The 18,419-nt window shown below is 51.3% G+C and overlaps 1 protein-coding gene across 1 annotated transcript in view; it reads right to left on the reverse strand.

The window, feature by feature from the left end:
- PDZD2 (PDZ domain containing 2) overlaps window positions 1-18,419 on the reverse strand; it is a 1,063,478-nt gene that overhangs the window by 490,143 nt on the left and 554,916 nt on the right. Inside the window, exon 4 of the mRNA XM_078674899.1 lies at window positions 5,657-5,789. Coding sequence (XP_078531025.1) covers window positions 5,657-5,789 — 133 coding nt within the window. The remainder of the gene's footprint in view (window positions 1-5,656; window positions 5,790-18,419) is intronic.

Genomic DNA, 18,419 nt, shown 5'->3' on the forward strand with positions numbered 1-18,419 from the left:
TTCTAAACATGAGGGTTGAGATCTATATAAGATTAACTTTGATAAAACCTCGAATGAATACAGGTAAGAAAAGGGTGAAAATTGTCAACCCCCCTCGGTGATAAATCTCCATTGATTATCAGAGTTGGAGCAAAAAAGGTTTGACATTTTGAGCTGGGATTTAACATTAGCTATTAATACTCCAAAGTCATAGTCCACCTTGGCTCCAAACCACTGAACGAACCTTGCATGTTTCCTTTGTTGGTAGCCTGGGATCATGGTCACTACTTCACTGCCTAAAGCCGGGAGCAATTTAAGGGTTAATTTGTGCCGGTGGCCTGCACCACCACGTATTTCTGGGCACCAGGACTGTATGTTCTATCCTGCAGGCAAAAGTCTTTCTGATTAACATAACTTCAGCTCGTCCACTCGCCTAGGATACTAATTGTGCTAGCTTCACTTTGACCAAATTAAAGATATTCTAACCCTTTTAGATACTTTGAGTCCAATCTAGTGGCTTTGCTGTTTTACTCTCATGTGTCTCTGCCTGATTACTTAAGCAGAGCAGCTTCACAACTTAACAACTTAACATTTTCCTACCAGCCTTCCCACCTCACCATATAATTTATAGTATATTGGAGAATTACTCTAGAATGAATTGTACATCTTTGGTTCTTTTAACTGTTTTTAATTATCACTTGGCACCTTTGACTTGTTTATAGGAGAGATACTTTTTTAAACTGCTATTTGCTAACTATTATCAAGTTGTCATTTTGCTGGCTCGAAGTGATGCCTTTTGTGACCACCATATTGAAGGTGGTGTAAGCCTCTTGGATGCATTCCCTTTGTAGGACTCGCCTACGCAGCGCGCATGCGCTGCTCTGTCAATAATTTTGGGGCTTCAAAAAGCTCACCACATGCTTGTGCTTTGTTTTTGGTTACAGGCTATTGGGATTTGCGTACGTCTTTCTAAGAAAGACAGCACGCAATTGGGCAAAGCCGGGTGCATGTCCCCCCTTTGCTCTGCCCACGGCCTATTGCTTGTGGTTACCCTCACAGGCGACATGTGTTTTGAATTATCGTGCCCCGACGAGGGCGTGATTATTGAAAACAGATCGCTCGCAGTGGTGCACGCGGGTGCACCACTCGCGTGACAGGTACGCCGATTTAAAATGACGATTGTATTTACTTGATAGCACCACGTCTAAAAGTTCAGCCAGTTTTGTCGGCTCGTGGATCCGAGGCATATGGCGCTGAAGGGGACTTTTCAGAGTCGCGCTCGCCACTCCTAAAATACAGGCACCAACTCCTCCGGCTCCAAACAGGGAATCCCAGCGCACGTCCTGAAAGGTGAAGAGAAAACGAAAGCCACGCGCGCCCCTTGAACGCGGAAGTGTGTGCGCAGCTCTGAGGGTGACAGTCAGCTGAAAGATGGCAGCGTGTAGCACTTCCGCGTGCACGGTACGCTGGGTGCCTGAGCACCTTTGTTCGGTGTGGAGCGGGTCACAGGTGAAGCGGGGCCGGGCGCTGCGAGTGACAGGGTTATGGCGCAGTTTGCCAACTTCCTTAGGAACAGCTTCAGATGCAGGTCCAGTGCGGGCAGAGGTGAGTGAGTACGGTAGGTGCCGGGGTTGGGTGAACTGGGACACAGAGGGTTTCAGCTGCCTCTGCTGCATCGGCCCTTGTTTTTTTTTTTTTTTTTTACAAACGAGGCCGGCGGGGGCTCTGGCTATTAGGCCTTGGCATTGCTGAGAGAGGCTTTGTTTCCAAGAATGCGATACCCTGTGTTGTACAGGGCGCTGCAATGCATGAACAGCCTGAAAGGACATAAGCTTCTTAATCACATCATATACTGTAGATAGCAATGCCAGGTTCTGCAATAGTTAGCACCTGCTGGGACCAGCAACATTCAGTCAGTCATACACTGTAGCGGTGACCTTCAATCCCGCAACGACTGGCATGAACTGCAGTCAATGATTTCCAGTCCAGTAATACCCAACAAGTGCCGATCCACGTACCCCATGCGCAGTGTGACACGGACACCGGGTTATTTCACGATTAGCCGAAGCACTTTGAACGGAAGAGCTGAACTTGGCAGTCCTGTATTGCCAAAGCCACAAAGGCGTTGCACTTACCAACCCCTACAACAGTGAACGAGGTATTAACATTGATGGACGAGAGACGCAGGCCAATTTGATAACTACATATTTTTAGTTTGCGCAAGTAGGCATAGGCTGAGGATGGGGTGGGCATCGATGCAAAGGTGAACTGTTGAGAGTATATGTAATGCGATAAAAAGGATCAGTTGCAGCAAGCAATGCCAGTCCAGCATATTCAGAAACTAGATTTACATGGTCCAGCATGCAGTATGCCAGGCGTTATTGGGTCCAGTAATAGTCAGCATGTATTGTAGAGAGGGTACTGTTTCCTTCAATACCAAGCATGCACTGTAACTCGGTAACACTGGGTCCTAAAATACCTAGCATGCAATGGAATTATTGACCTCGGTCCTGGGCTACCCACGGTGCCCTGCAACCACTGGCACTGGGTCCTGCAGACAGTGTACAGTGGAGCCAGACCAGTCACGCTGGGTCCAGCAATATTCAGCTTAAAATGCTGCAAGTGACACTGGGCCTTGCATTACCCAGTATATGGTGCAACAAATAACTCTTCATCCGGCAGTACACATTATGCATGGCAACACGTTAGCCTGGGGTCTGCAATATTCATTCTGAAATTCGGCAAGTAACACTTCGTCCTAGAATACCCAGTCTGCAGGGCAACAAGTTGGGTTCTGCAGTACCTATCATGTAATGTGGAGAGTAACACTGCATCCTGCACTACCCAGTATGCAAGCCAACAAGTGACCCTTAGTGGTCTTCAGTGGCCATCATACACTGCAGCCAGACACACTTGGTCCTGAAATACGGAGGTTGCAAATAAGGGTCCTTCAATACATATGTAACTTGCACCGCTTTGATCAACATCAGTGTCTACAGCGTGCAGCAAGCATTGTAACACGTGACTGGGTGTTGTGCTAACTCCAGCATGCAGTGGATTATTTTAGACTGTGATGTCAACTAGACACAAGCAGTTAGAAGGGCAAATAGCTATACTGGGTTTAAATCCAGAGCTTTGTACCACACACTTTGCATGGCTGGGTTTCTAACTGTACTGTTCTCATTAGAAGTAAAGGCTTCATTACCCAGAATGCAACAAACATACTGGTAGCTAAAAGCCAATACTGGCTGAAGTTGGTTTGCTTGACATGCTTACCCTTGACAGTTGATATTTCATTATCTACTGTACAATCTTTTGCTCCTGGGTTATTTAGGATTCCCATCCTAATTAGTATGAAGCTTGGTAACCTCCCATCATCATTAGGGACCCGAGTCTCAGTCACATTTTAGCAGGGTCTAAGCAGCCTCACCTCATAGCTGAAAGGGACAGGAGTGGGCCTAACGGCTAGGGCGGTCGACCCCCGAATCTGGAGAACTGGGTTCGAGTCTCGACAACAACGCTGAACATCCTGTGATTCTGGGCAAATCACTTAATCTCCCCGTGCCTAACAGAAACAAGCATTGGCATAGCCAATAGGTCTCGCCTTTGGGACCTTATAAGTGTTTAGCTATGCAACAGGTGATGTTGTTGCACCAAGGATATTATGCTGCATAACTAAATACTTATAAAGTCCCAAAAGCGAGACCTATTGGCTATGCCAATGCTTGTTTAACGGATGCAGAAGGGGTCCTGCAGGATTGCAGCAAAACTTGCTGTTTTATTTATTTTTTGGCCTGGTGTGTGGGCCTCAGGGTCCCACCAAGGGTGGGGAAGGGTATCCTAACCTGACCCTTTATATCTGTTTTCTTTAATGTTCAGGACAGGAGACTAAGTCTCCGAGTCCTGTAATGGCTGCCAGCAACATTTTTATGATGTTGCTGGTAGCCAATCAGAGAGCTTACGGGAGTTTGACTCTCATTGAACAAATTGGCCCAAAGAGAAAAAAGATACCTGGGCCAATCAGACTGCTCTATTTTTTAATTGACGCTCCCGCAAGAGTCTCGCAAGACTCTTGCAGATCCAACTGTCCAGATATACAAGTATTTTTGAGACTTTGTAAGAGACTAACTGAACAAATTTTCACCAAATCACAAATAGTACGATCTGTGGACCAAGATCTAGTTCTCTGTTAAATTTGGAGTAATTCCATTCATCACTTTTTGTTGTAGCACTTCTTAAGTAGTCCATGGAAAATGCATGAGGATTTTGCATTTTGGGCGCCCCTTTTTTTCAGCACCACATGACTGATCACTCTGAAACGTTACATGCACAAACTGGTCAAAAAGTGGCACCTTTCTGGAAAGCTTTGTGAAGATTTGTCAAAGGGTTCATAGTTATTAGCAACACAAAACGACATTTGATCTTTTAATAAAAAAGATATCCATAACTCTTTCAGCAATTCGCACCTTCTTTTAATCTTTTTCTGTCAAAAGAGCAATTACTTTTATCCTGTTCCTCACACAGGTTACCCCCTTGTAAATCATCCTCTTCCATGAGGTGAAGGCCTCTGGACCTATTCACAAAGACATCCTGGAGTATGTAAAGCAGTAGTCCTCTTGTGTTTTTTAAGTACTCTTAAAATACCTTTGTGGATTGGCCCCAAAACATGTAAAATAGGAATTACTCAGGGATTATTCACATACAGTTAGTACAAATAGCAAGGACTATGCCCTCTTTGCACTTTGACTAAGAGGGAGTTGGATGTTTGGGGCAGATACACAAAGGCATGTACGAGTAAATCAAAGAGTTCTCCTACAGTACTACTGCCCATACTCATTTCCCTAGCTAGGAAAATCGGTGGGGCATCTGGGGAGAGGGTGAAGAGGAGGAGGAGGGGAGAATAAAAAAAGTAAAAACGTACATGCAGCCTGGTATGTGCTGCCTTGCCAATTGATGTTCATACAGGCTCAAAAAGTACTCCGTGCAAATCCAGACACTACTCTCATGCTGGTATTACCCAGCATGGGAGAAGCGTAGGGATTGGGCGGAGCGGGCTGGGTCCACGTTCGAGCAGGGACTGGGAGTCTGGCTCCTGACCCTGTTAATATCTCCAAGCAACAGCCTCGAGCTATCCAATTGCGTATGTTGTTTTGGCCACACCTACGCGTGCACTGGCAGTGCCCTGAGCCCACCACTGTTCCTGCTGGCCCCGCCTCAGGACGCAATGGGAGCTCTGGAGTAAAATAAAATGTTTAAAAAACAGTTTTATTAACTGCTTTATGATCATTTTATTTTACATGCGTCCTGCTGGTTCCAGCAGTGGGGCGACGCTCCTCCGCCATAGGGAAGGCCCACCCCGGCCCATAAAAGTTTTTGTGAATCATCCCCATCATTTACTGTACATCTGAAACAAGAAATACTCTAATGCAAGTGTATTTAATCTTCATTCACATACACTCAAATTATTCTCTGAATGGCCGCTCGTAACACCCACTTGCTGTGCTCTATTTTGGCGGTCGTCATTCCAGTTTGATGTGGTGTGCACACAATTTTCTGAATATATGCAAGTTAAGAGATTTCAGATGTCTGCTTCAAATTACTTTATACCATATCTTAGTTTTTGTGCATGGAAGACCTTAAATCTATAAATTAGACACTATAGTATGTACTTACGCACCCTGCTCGCAACAACCAGTTGTACTAATCCGGCTGCTGACCGAAGAATCGCGACAGCTTCCTGATGGGAAAGCCCAACCAATGACTGCCCATTGATCATCAGCAGCTCATCGCCTGACGTCAGGCGACCATCCCTGAAGAACAGAAAGACAAAATAATGGTTAGAAAAGGTTTAAGTGACTTGTTAGGCACAGAGTCAACTGTGAAAGTGCGAATACGACCATTTAACACAATCTTTAAACTAAATTCCCTGCGAGTTTAATGTTTCTCTATCCCCCACAGTGATAGCACATCAAGTTATTGTCTACAAGATGAAAAGGAAACTATTGTCACTGTATTATAGTCATGCTCACGAACCTTACAGCTAATTGCTTCAAAAGAACATTTTCTTTAAGTAACACCATTCATGCTACAGTTGTTTGAGGAAAAATTATTTTGAATGGTCTGTAAAACCAAAGTCTGCACCAAAGGGTCACCAAATACTAGCGGTGCTACCTCTCTATCAGTGAAACTAATCTGTAACAAAAATAAATACAGCTAGGGATGACCAATAATGTTAGTGTCACTTGGTAATACATATGATAACCTTTCAAAGTGGGAAAAGTTGGCAAGCTTTTTGCTTTACTACGTGCTTGCGGAAATCTTTACTTCTTGTGACAAATTATTCTGCAGAGTCTTTATCCAAAAGACCTTAGGATACAAGAAACAGTGCTCTTTTCTACTGCAAAGCCACTGTTAACAGAAAAGCTTTGGGAAAACTGAACTGTGCAAAAGGTAAACACGCGGGAACATATTCTACAAGCATTTTACAGCTTAGTCTGGCTTCATTACCTCCCTCGTTACGACTGACCTGATAATTCTGTGCCCAGTGACACCGGCCTCCGAGGATTGTGGCAGGACAGGAGACTGGGGGGCAGTGGCGTCACTAGGGTTGGTGTCACCCGGTGCGGGAAACTCATGGTGTCACCCCCTCACGACTTACCGTATGGACCTCCTCCCGTGGGCCCTCTCCTAAAGGGGTATCCAAAGTAGGCCCACGAGGGTCTGGTCAATGCCCTCCTGGGCTAGAGGGGCCGCCTTTGAAGCCTCTGAAGAACCAGGTTCGAGTCTGGCAGGAGGTTCAAACATCTTGTAATTCTGGGCAAATCACTTAATCGCCCTGTGCCCCAAAAAATGAATGTGTCCGTCTGTAAACTCAACTGATGCTCAAGTAAAGCTCTCTGATATTTTCAGGTCAAGTTTGAGCTATATAAAACTGCACAAAATAAAATCGAGGCAAGAATTTCCTTATAATCACTATGTAAATATTAACCCACTTAATTCACAGGGTCCAGTTCACAACACAAACCCATTTGGTGAACCCTATCAAATGGATGAGGAGCAGCTATCTCGGGAGGGGAGGTTCTGGAAACTTTGGGAACATGCACAACTTTCGAGTTTATGGGTATATGGGTTCACACACAAACCTGAGTGCTTGTAGATGTCAAGAACACTGACAAACCTGAGGTAGGGTTTGTAGGTGTTCGCAAACCTCTCCGTGATTAATTCATTACACCTTGGGAGGAGTCAGGGATTCACTCCTGTTATGAATAGTAGTAAATCTGTTTTCATGGTGAAAATAGGAAGGAAAACCCTCAAAACTGGTGTGGCTATAGGAGAAGGAATATCGCCAGTGATAGAAAAGGAGAAGGAATATCGTCACTAATAGAAATGGTTTTTTCTCATGGTGAAAAAAATGAAATAAATATGCAACTTTACTAATGCAAATGCATTTACACATGAGCAGGTGTACAAGGTGTAACATACATTACGAGTACAAACCGAGAACTAGTGCTAAAGTCACCCAAAGAGCGCTCTGCTGCCAAACTAACGCTAAACATATTTTAAATAATAAGGGTAAACCTTTTCCAGCAGTACTCTTTGAAAAATTGTGCATTTGGATAATTTGTAAATCTGCTCGAAAGCCTAGTAGTAAACATACAGGTGCAGATTTACAGAGCTGTTTGAGAACCAGACTCATTGAATTTACATTTCATGGATGTCCTGAGAGTCCAGCTGGAGTGCGGTCCACGTGGACCAACGCTGGACACCCAGAAAGATGAATCCAAGTCAATAGTCAAAGTTTTGGGGGTGAGTATGCATTGCGAGTATTCTGACTGCATTTAATGGCAATCAGCATTACAACATAGGCATTTCTTTTTGCTTGGGTGACGGATACTTCATTGTGAGACTCTGGCAGACTTTGCAAAACTATTGCAAAATCCACCGAGATTTCTCTACCTTTCATCCATCAGCTATGGCAGCCATCCACAAGTGTTGAAAGGTGGAGCAGGTACATTTTGACGTACTTGAAAAGATGTCCCGCATGAGGTTGTACATGTGAACTCACTTGCTAGTCAGAAAGGTGGTCCGTAGCTTTCCAAACACGGAGCCGAGTCAACATTATTTAGTGGCTACAAGTGAGCTTGACATTTATTTACATGTTGTCTCACAGAGCGACAAGTAAAGTGTAAAGGCCATATGGTGGAAAATTGTCACAGGTGAAAAAAGTACAAGGTGCTATTCTGTGTGAAACACTTTTGCTGTTTGTGTAATGGAGTAAATATAATCTGTTGCTTCAGTGCAAAATGTGTATCAAACTGAGTAAGGAGGGATAACCAACATTTCTTCTAGTTTACAAATGTGAAATGCGGGTCTGTTTTGAGGCAAAATCTGGTTGTTCTTTGTTTGTATTAAACAAATAGTAAAATAAGAGCACAACAAATCCACTTGAGGCTTTTTAAAAGTGCAATTTATGGATTACGATTCCTTCGTTAAAAATGATACGACTCGGTTAAGATCATTAAGTATTGCATGCATTGCCCATGGTTTCGCAATCCAGCTCCTTTTTCGGCTGGTTTAAAAATATTTTTCTAGAATGAACTGGAGCCAAATGTATTTTACCATTCTCTACAGCCTGTGAAGAAAATGGCACACATCACGAGAAATTAGTGTGCTAGTGAGTGCTGCACACGACCATGAAATACATTTCGGAAACTGCTTCCATGGGAACAACAGCTTTGCTGAATAAGAAAGTTTAGCAAAAACACTTACGCGGACACCAGGCTCTCCTTTTCTTTAGATTGGTGTCACCCCATCTAACAGTGTCACCCGGTGCGGTCCGCACCCCCCGAGTGACGCCACTGCTGGGGGGCAACAGCTTTTGCCAGTCCCTGGTTATACACTGCAGCAGTCTGGGGCGAGCATACAATGATTATCAAAAAATATATATACACTGACCAAAAGGGTTTTATACCAGGACGAATCACATTCTTGAACCAGTGCCGCCTTTTCATGTTGATGGATCTAGCGAAAAAATCCGTCGGTGCCCCTCTCGATATAGAGAAGGTGTTGGATACTCTGGGGTGGGAGTACCTCAAAAAGCTCCTCTGCAGTCTTGGAGAGGGGCTGAGGTTTCTGAAATGGGTTTCACTGCTATATAATGCACCAATGCTGAGAGTAAGGACAGGGGCTATCAAACTGACCTGTTCCACATTTAACACGGCACACCACAAGGCTGTCCCCTCTTCCAGATCATCTTCTCTCTGTCTATGGAGCCCCTGGTGTGTGTGCTCTGGGCTAGGGCTCCGGACTGGGGTGTTTGGGTCCAAGACCAGTTGCAGATAATTTCATTATATGCAGACAGCACCATGTGTACTTCCACAAGGATGCTGACAACATCCCTCTACTTATGGAAATACTACACTTTTTCAGAGAAAGGCATGGCAGAAGTAGGACATTGACTCAGAGGAGCAGCTCCCTTAAATTAGCATCTGCCCTGGGAATGAGGTCCCACTGGCCTCTGAGAGAGGGAAGAATACACTATACCCCCTTTTAATGTACTGTCATCCCCGGAGAGGAGGTTCATTTATTTTTGTTTTACCACAGATTCACTGACCCACCGTGAATTAGTGGCGAAAAAATCTTTAACATTTTTTGGGGGGGATGTGGGTCGATGCCTCGGTTGCCCCACCACCACCACCAGGTCTAACTCGGAAGGGTATCTCTATATCTCTATTCTGCCCCCCTATGTTTTTTTTTATTTTTTCACTTTTTTTAGGACAGGGGACTCAGGATCAGAGTACTAAAATGGCTGCAGCCACATCTTTGTTCATGTGATGTCAGTCAATCATATTTCATCTTGAGATCTGTCAACCCTGCAGAATCGATTGACAAACTCTAGCTTTCGGCCAAATTTGGTTAAACTCCGTTCAGCAGTTTCTACAGTATCACGGTTTCTTATGGAAAAAAGAATGGGGAAAATGCATTTTATGTCCCTTTTTTTCTTTGCCTCCTTGATTGAACTTGTTAAGATAAGACACACTGGGAGAGGGAGATGTCTGAGGTGCATAGGAACTCCTTTCCCCAATCTATAAGGCTGCCCTGAGAGGGCGTATTGACTGTATACCACCGTTTAGTGGTGCACAACCAGTGCACCTTCTGACAGCCTCATGGCCTCAGCTCCCAAATCGAAACTACAGCATGGGTGCTGAAGCAAAGAGTTTCCCTCATGTGCATGGGGTCCCCCTCATAAGATAGAACCAGCACAGCACGTGCACCAGACCTATCTATATTACAGAAGGGGCCACAATGCAAAAATGGGTGCACACGCCCATTGCGCCCATGAGGCAATGGACATAATGTGGTACTTGGAGTACTTCTCACGATTTAGTCATTGTTTGGGGGTGAGGGGTGCTCTGGACTTTTAACTCCTGTTAGACGGGGACCCTGAGGGTCGGCCGAATACTGAGGGAGAGGTCCCCGATGAGGACCGTCTCCGGCGATCGTACAGACAGGTCACCTCCCTCCCCACAAACAGCCACCACACCAGGTTGAGTTCAATACTTTATATAAGGTTCGTAAGGCAAGGATATTGGCGATACAGGATATACCGGACCCGAGGGTCCTCTCACTTCTAGTCTCTGTAGGGAAAAGGGGGTAGCGGGACAGTCTTGGTACCGGGTCGGTACAGGAGGTGGTAAGAGGCGAGCTCACAATCCTCGAGCTGGAGAGTCGGCAAGTCGGGCCGCGGCAGCGCCAGCAGGCCGAGATGATGGTTTCACGAGACAGAGGGCCGCGGCAGCGCCAGCAGGCCAAGACGATAGTTTCACGAGGCAGAGGGCCGCGGCAGCGCCAGCAGGCCAAGACGATGGTTTCACGAGGCAGAGGGCCGCGGCAGCGCCAGCAGGCCAAGACGATGGTTTCACGAGGCAGAGGGCCGCGGCAGCGCCAGCAGGCCAAGACGATGGTTTCACGAGGCAGAGGGCCGCGGCAGCGCCAGCAGGCCAAGACGGTGGTTTCACGAGGCAGAGGGCCGCGGCAGCGCCAGCAGGCCAAGACGATGGTTTCACGAGGCAGAGGGCCGCGGCAGCGCCAGCAGGCCAAGATGGATGAGTTCTTCTCGGGGTCTCTCGACTCCAGGATACAACTCCTTCCTGGTCTGGCCCTGCCCCAGTTATAGGTCTGGTCCCCTTTGATGTCCGGACCCTCGCGCCTGGGGGCCGGGAGGTCCGGGATGAGGGAGTCCAGACACCCAGCAGGGGGGTGGAGCCAGCGCCCAGGGCGGCCGGGGGTGATCGACACCTGGCGGAGGAGAGCCGTTGACGATTCCTTCTTCCATTGACTCGCCAAGTAGTCACTCTGCCTCCTGGGGGGAGGTTGGTGCCTCGATGTCGGGGCCGGCCGGGCCCAGGGTTAGGGTCGAGTTGAGGCCACACGGCCTCGTGCTGTAGTACCCCAAAATGGCGGCTGGGCCGAGGTCGGGGTGCGGATGGTGACCCGGGCCAGCTGGTTCCGGAGCTGGTGTCTCGTGGTGGAGGGATTGCAGGTCACTTCGGGTGGTCGCCGGGGACTCTGGTTGGGGATTCAGGGAGAGCCAGGGTCCGGGCCCCGTTGCGGGGAGGGGGGACAGCCCGACCATGCGGCCTGTCCAACATGCGTCCCCCCCAGCTGAAGGCGGGGAGAGTCAGCCATCCTCCTGGGGACTCTCCTCGCTGAGGCGGAAAAAGCGTGACAGGCCGTCTGCGTTGGCGTGGTCCTGGCCTGGACGATGTTCCACCGTGAAGTCCATCCCCTGTAGTGAGATGGACCAGCGCAACAGCTTCGGGTTCTCCCCCCGCATTTGCATCAGCCATTGCAGGGGTCGGTGGTCTGTTTGCACCCGGAAGTGGGTGCCGAAGAAGTAGGGCCGGAGCTTCTTGAGGGCCCAGACTACGGCGAAGGCCTCCCTCTCAATGGTGCTCCAGCGCTGTTCTCGGGGCAGTAGGCGTCTGCTGATGAAGGCCACTGGTTGATCGACCCCTTCGGTGTTGAGTTGGGAGAGGACGGCCCCCACGCCATGATCGGAGGCGTCCGTCTGTACAATGAATTCCCGGCTGTAGTCGGGAGCCTGGAGCACAGGGGCCGTGCACATGGCGGTTTTCAATCTCTCGAAGGCGGATTGGCAGTCCGGGGCCCAGTTGACTGTTTTGGGGCTCTTCTTAGAGGTGAGCTCCGTGAGGGGCCCCACGATGCTGCCATAGTCCTTCACGAACCGCCGGTAGTATCCGGTGAGCCCCAGGAAGGCCCGGACCTCCGTCTGGGTCGTAGGGGGTTGCCAGGCCTGTATGGCAGCAATCTTGAGCTGGAGGGGGGCCACCAGCCCGCTTCCTACTTGGTGTCCCAGGTAGGTCACGGACCCTTGGCCAACCTGGCACTTGCTGGCCTTGATGGTGAGCCCGGCTTGCTGGAGGGCGTGTAGAACCTCCCGCAGGTGGCGGAGGTGGTCGGTCCAATGATGGCTGTACACAGCAATGTCGTCCAGGTAGGCGGCGCTGAAGTCTTCAAGGCCCGCCAGTACCTGGTTCACCAGCCGTTGAAACGTTGCCGGAGCGTTTTTCATGCCGAAGGGCATTACTTTAAAGTGGTAGTGCCCGTCCGGGGTAGAGAAGGCGGATCGTTCTTGGGCCCTAGGGGTGAGGGCGATCTGCCAGTAGCCCGCTGTTAGGTCGAAGATGCTCAGGTAGCGGGCGGCCCCCATCCGGTCGATTAGCTCATCTGCCCGGGGGATGGGGTGAGCGTCGGTCCTGGTAACTGCATTCAGCCCCCGATAGTCCACGCAGAACCGAAGCTAAGGGGCAACGCCCGGGGCGGCCGCCTTGGGAACCAGGACGACTGGGCTTGCCCAGGGGCTGTCAGAGGGTTCGATCACTCCTAGGGCCAGCATCTTGGACACCTCGGTGTGGATGCAGGCGCGCACCCGGTCTGGTACGCGGTACGCCCGGTGTCGAATAGGAGGGCTGTCCCCGGTGTCCACATCGTGAAGGCACCAGGGGGTGACTCCGGGTGTGAGGGAGAACAGGGAGGCGAACCGCCTCAGGAGGGCTTGACAGTCTTGGCGTTGCTCCGGGGACAAGGCCTCGGAGAGCTGGACCCCTTCCACTGAGCCATCCCGCTCGAGGGTCCTCAGTAAGTCCGGAAGGGGCTCGGAGTCTTCTTCCGTCCCATTATCTGTAGCCATCAGGAGGCTGAGTTCTGATCGCACAAAATGGGGTTTGAGTCTGTTGGCATGGAGGACCCGTAGAGGGTTCCGGGCAGTCTCCATGTCGATTAAATAGGTGACGGGCCCTTTGCGTTCGATCACCTTGAAGGGTCCGGACCATTTGTCTTGGAGTGCACAGGGTTCAACCGGGGACATCACCCAGACCCGTTGTCCCGGTTCGAACTCAATGGAGGATGCGTGCTGATCGTACCATCTCTTCATGTCCTCCTGACTGGCCTCTAGATTGGCTTTGGCGGTCTCTCGGAATCGCCGGGTCTGGTTGCGAAGAGCCAGGAGATACTTGTAGATGTCCGGGGGAGTTTTCTGGGGAGGCTGCTCCCAACCTTCCTTGACTAGGCTGAGGGGGCCCCGGACGGGGTGCCCGTACAGGAGTTCAAATGGGCTGAAGCCGAGTGACTTCTGCGGGACCTCCCGATAGGCAAACAGAAGGCACGGAAGTAGCACGTCCCACTGGCGACGAAGGGGTTCCTCTAGGCCCATAATCATTCCCTTGAGAGTGCGGTTGAACCTCTCGACCAGCCCGTTTCCTTGCGGGTGATAGGGGGTCGTGAATTTGTAGGTGACCCCGCATTGTTGCCAGAGAGACTTCATATATCTGGAGATAAAGTTCGTGCCCCTGTCGCTGACGACCTCCCGGGGGAACCCCACCCGGGAGAAGATCCCCATCAGGGCTCGGCCCACCACGGGGGCCGTCACAGTCCAAAGAGGGATGGCCTCGGGATAGCGGGTGGCGTGGTCTACTAGGACCAGGATGAACCGGTGTCCTTGGGCTGTTCGGGGGTCGAGGGGCCCCACAATGTCTATTCCCACTCGTTCGAACGGGGTGGTGACGACAGGAAAGGGTTGTAAAGGTGCTTTGATTTTTCGGCCACTTTTTCCGCTGGCCTGGCAGGTGGGGCAGGCCCTGCAGTGGTTGGTGACATCCTTTCGCATTTGGGGCCAGTAAAAATGGGTCACCAGGCGGTCGTAGGTTTTATCCTGTCCCAGGTGTCCGGCAAGGGGGACATCGTGGGCTAAGTTCAGGAGAAAGTCTCGGAAGCGAAGGGGCACCACCAGTACCCGACTGGCTCCTAGCTCTGCAATTTTCTGCTCGCTGTAGAGCAGGTCCTGGTCCCAGTAGATCCAGTGGGCCCCCGAGGTAACCCCTGTGCTCTGGGCCAGGGCTTGCTGCCGGAGTCCCTCGAGAGAGGGACATGTTCTCTGTTCGGCCCGGAATTGTTCCTGGGTGGGGCCCCCCTCCTGACGCCACTGTGCCAGGTCAGGGACGTCCCGAAGCTGGTCGGATCCTTCTTCTGTTTGGGTCGAGGGACTGGCTTCTGGGGTGGCCTCCTCTGGGATGAGCGCGGGAGGAGGTTCCGGCCACTCGGGCTCTTCTAGACTGGGGACCGCGCGGGCGGTCATGGACCGGGTCGTGACGCAGACCCATTCGGGAAGGCCGAGCATCCCCAGGTGTTCTCTTCGTTCGACGGCTGCCCAGGGAGAACTTTCGAGGTCGTTTCCTAGGAGGCAATCCACGGGGGCATCATCGCGGACAGTCACCTTTAACATCCCGGATACTCCTCCCCACTCGAAGGGGACGCAGGCCATGCGACACAGACTTTCTGAGTTGTCTGCTGATCGGACAGGGCAAAGAATGTTCGGCAGGATTTGGTCTGGAGTGACAAGGTGGCATCGGACCGCAGTTACACTGGCCCCGGTGTCGCGGAGGGCTTCCGCCCGGCGGCCATTAATGTTGACCCACTGGCTGTACTTCTGCGTGTTGGCGGGAAGGGGGGCCCGCGGAATCATATCTCTCTCCCCCAAGCAGACCAGCGCCATGGCGGCTGGTGCCCACTCAGACGGGTCGGTCTCGTACTCTTCTTGGTCTTCCAGGCTTAGTTCTTCCCCTAGGGCGGCCGCTGCGACCTGGCGGGGGGTAGCGTTCGGATTCTTTGGGCAGTTGGGATCACTGGCGTAGTGGCCGGGTCGCTGGCATCTGTGGCACATAATGTTGGCCCGGAAACCGGCCCGGATGGCCGGGCTCCCTCGGCCGACCGGGGTCGAGGGGCTGCTTGTGGGCGACAAGGAGCCGGGGTCTCTCCCCCGACCCTGGCCCCCTCCTCCTCCCCGGGGGCGATGGGGCCCTGGGTAAGGTCTGGATGATTCGCTGGGTCCGTTCCGGCCAACTCGGGTGCTTTCCCACCGGTCGGCTTCGGCGGCGAGTTGTCGAGGTTCGGTTAGTTTACTGTCCAAGAGGTGTTGCCGGAGTTCCACGAAGCAGTTGTTAGAAAGGTGCTCCCATACGATAAGGTCGAAAAGTTGTTCGTAGGTGGTCACTTTGCTGCCCTTGATCCACCCCTCGAAGGCTCGACTAAAGAAGTTCACGTACTCCACCCAAGTCGTACCCGGGATCCGTTTGCAGTCGCGGAACCGCTGGCGGTACATCTCGGGTGTGAGCCCGTATCGAGTGAGGAGGGCGGCCTTCATGTGGTCGTAGGATGTCATCAGATGGTCCGGGAGTTGCAGCAGGGCGTCCCGCCCTTCGTTGACAAACCTCCCCCATAACCCGGCTCCCCAGTCGCTCCGTGGAATCCGGTGGGAGGTCATGGCTACCTCATAGGCTTTAAACCACTGCTGTATATCATCGTTCTTGTAGTATTCCCGGATGACATCTTTGGGGATGTGAACCTTGGGCTCGGTAGAGGCAGGCAGGGTCGGTCGTTCGGGGAACCCGAGTTCTTTATTCTGTTTCTGGATTTCCAGTTCCTTGAGGTTGCGCTCATGTTCGTACGCTAGTTTCTTTTCCTCTAGCTCTCTCTGTTTTTGCTTCTCTTCTCGCTCCTCTCGGAGCCGTAAGTGTTCTAGCGTTATTTTTTGTTCCGCCAGTTTGAGTTCTCCATCCAAGCGCAGTCGGGCCAGTTCCAATTCGTGGAGTCTGCTTTTTTCTCGTTCTCGGATCTCTTCCAGGGAGAGACCCGCTCTTCTTTCTTCAATTGGTGCGGGGCTCGTCTCGGTGGTTCGTGTTCGGGGTACGGCCGTACCCGTTTCTGCCCAAGCTTCTAGGGCTCGTTTGAAGTCTTCCTTCGTGCTCAGACCTGTGGTTGGAAGGCCAAGTTCTATGCAATATTGCTTCAGTTCCCGGTGGTTGTAGTCTTCCAATTTTTCTATCTGGAATTTTTCCGTTGTTCCGCTCTCTGTTGTCATGGTGGTTGTGTGTCGTGGGGCGAGTGACTCTCTGTACGATTATGCGTAGGTTCGGATCGCGCCGCTGGCCACCAATGTTAGACGGGGACCCTGAGGGTCGGCCGAATACTGAGGGAGAGGTCCCCGATGAGGACCGTCTCCGGCGATCATACAGACAGGTCACCTCCCTCCCCACAAACAGCCACCACACCAGGTTGAGTTCAATACTTTATATAAGGTTCGTAAGGCAAGGATATTGGCGATACAGGATATACCGGACCCGAGGGTCCTCTCACTTCTAGTCTCTGTAGGGAAAAGGGGGTAGCGGGACAGTCTTGGTACCGGGTCGGTACAGGAGGTGGTAAGAGGCGAGCTCACAATCCTCGAGCTGGAGAGTCGGCAAGTCGGGCCGCGGCAGCGCCAGCAGGCCGAGATGATGGTTTCACGAGACAGAGGGCCGCGGCAGCGCCTGCAGGCCAAGACGATAGTTTCACGAGGCAGAGGGCCGCGGCAGCGCCAGCAGGCCAAGACGATGGTTTCACGAGGCAGAGGGCCGCGGCAGCGCCAGCAGGCCAAGACGATGGTTTCACGAGGCAGAGGGCCGCGGCAGCGCCAGCAGGCCAAGACGATGGTTTCACGAGGCAGAGGGCCGCGGCAGCGCCAGCAGGCCAAGACGGTGGTTTCACGAGGCAGAGGGCCGCGGCAGCGCCAGCAGGCCAAGACGATGGTTTCACGAGGCAGAGGGCCGCGGCAGCGCCAGCAGGCCAAGATGGATGAGTTCTTCTCGGGGTCTCTCGACTCCAGGATACAACTCCTTCCTGGTCTGGCCCTGCCCCAGTTATAGGTCTGGTCCCCTTTGATGTCCGGACCCTCGCGCCTGGGGGCCGGGAGGTCCGGGATGAGGGAGTCCAGACACCCAGCAGGGGGGTGAAGCCAGCGCCCAGGGCGGCCGGGGGTGATCGACACCTGGCGGAGGAGAGCCGTTGACGATTCCTTCTTCCATTGACTCGCCAAGTAGTCACTCTGCCTCCTGGGGGGAGGTTGGTGCCTCGATGTCGGGGCCGGCCGGGCCCAGGGTTAGGGTCGAGTTGAGGCCACGCGGCCTCGTGCTGTAGTACCCCAAAATGGCGGCTGGGCCGAGGTCGGGGTGCGGATGGTGACCCGGGCCAGCTGGGTCCGGAGCTGGTGTCTCGTGGTGGAGGGATTGCAGGTCACTTCGGGTGGTCGCCGGGGACTCTGGTTGGGGATTCAGGGAGAGCCAGGGTCCGGGCCCCGTTGCGGGGAGGGGGGACAGCCCGACCATGCGGCCTGTCCAACAACTCCCTTTTCCATTTTTTATTGGGGATAGTTCAGCTCTTTCCTTCATAACTTAGGTGGAGTAAAGTATGCCTCATCATTAAGCACAGTGAAGGAGACACCAACATAGTTCCAATAAACTAACATGAACGTTTTCATAAGGCTTTCCAGTCGTATTCAGTTATAGTGACACTGTGATCAGCATATTTCCAGAAAATAATTCATGTTGCTGCTCCTCACTAGGGTGACAAAGTGAGACTCCCCTTTCTTTCTGTCATAATAATAATGCCAAGAGCTAGAGGGCAGAATGTTCTTACAAATAAAACGAAGGCCAATCGAAGTTTGAAGGGGATTTAAATCGAGAGGCTTTTGTAAAACATTGGAATGTTGCTCTGCGGGCCTTTACCGGCCCGTAGAAGCAGGGAGCACTCCATTGTCTACAATGGAGCTCCCAACATTCCAATGTTCTAATATAGCCTTATAGCCCGCCGTAGTGGGCTATACCAGCTATTAAAGGCCCGCTGAATCGTTAAAAGGCCCGAGCCGAAGGCAAGGGACTTTAACGAGACACCGGGACTTTAATAGCCGGTATAGCCCGCTACGAAGGGACATAAGGCTATTAGAACATTCTGCCACTAGAGGGCAGAATGTTCTAACAAATTAAACAAAGGGTTCTCGAAGCTCGAGGGGATATAGATCCCCTCGAGCTTTGAGAAGCCTTTGTAGA

This window comes from Lissotriton helveticus, chromosome 2_1, assembly GCF_964261635.1.
Source record: "Lissotriton helveticus chromosome 2_1, aLisHel1.1, whole genome shotgun sequence".
NCBI lineage: Eukaryota > Metazoa > Chordata > Amphibia > Caudata > Salamandridae > Lissotriton > Lissotriton helveticus.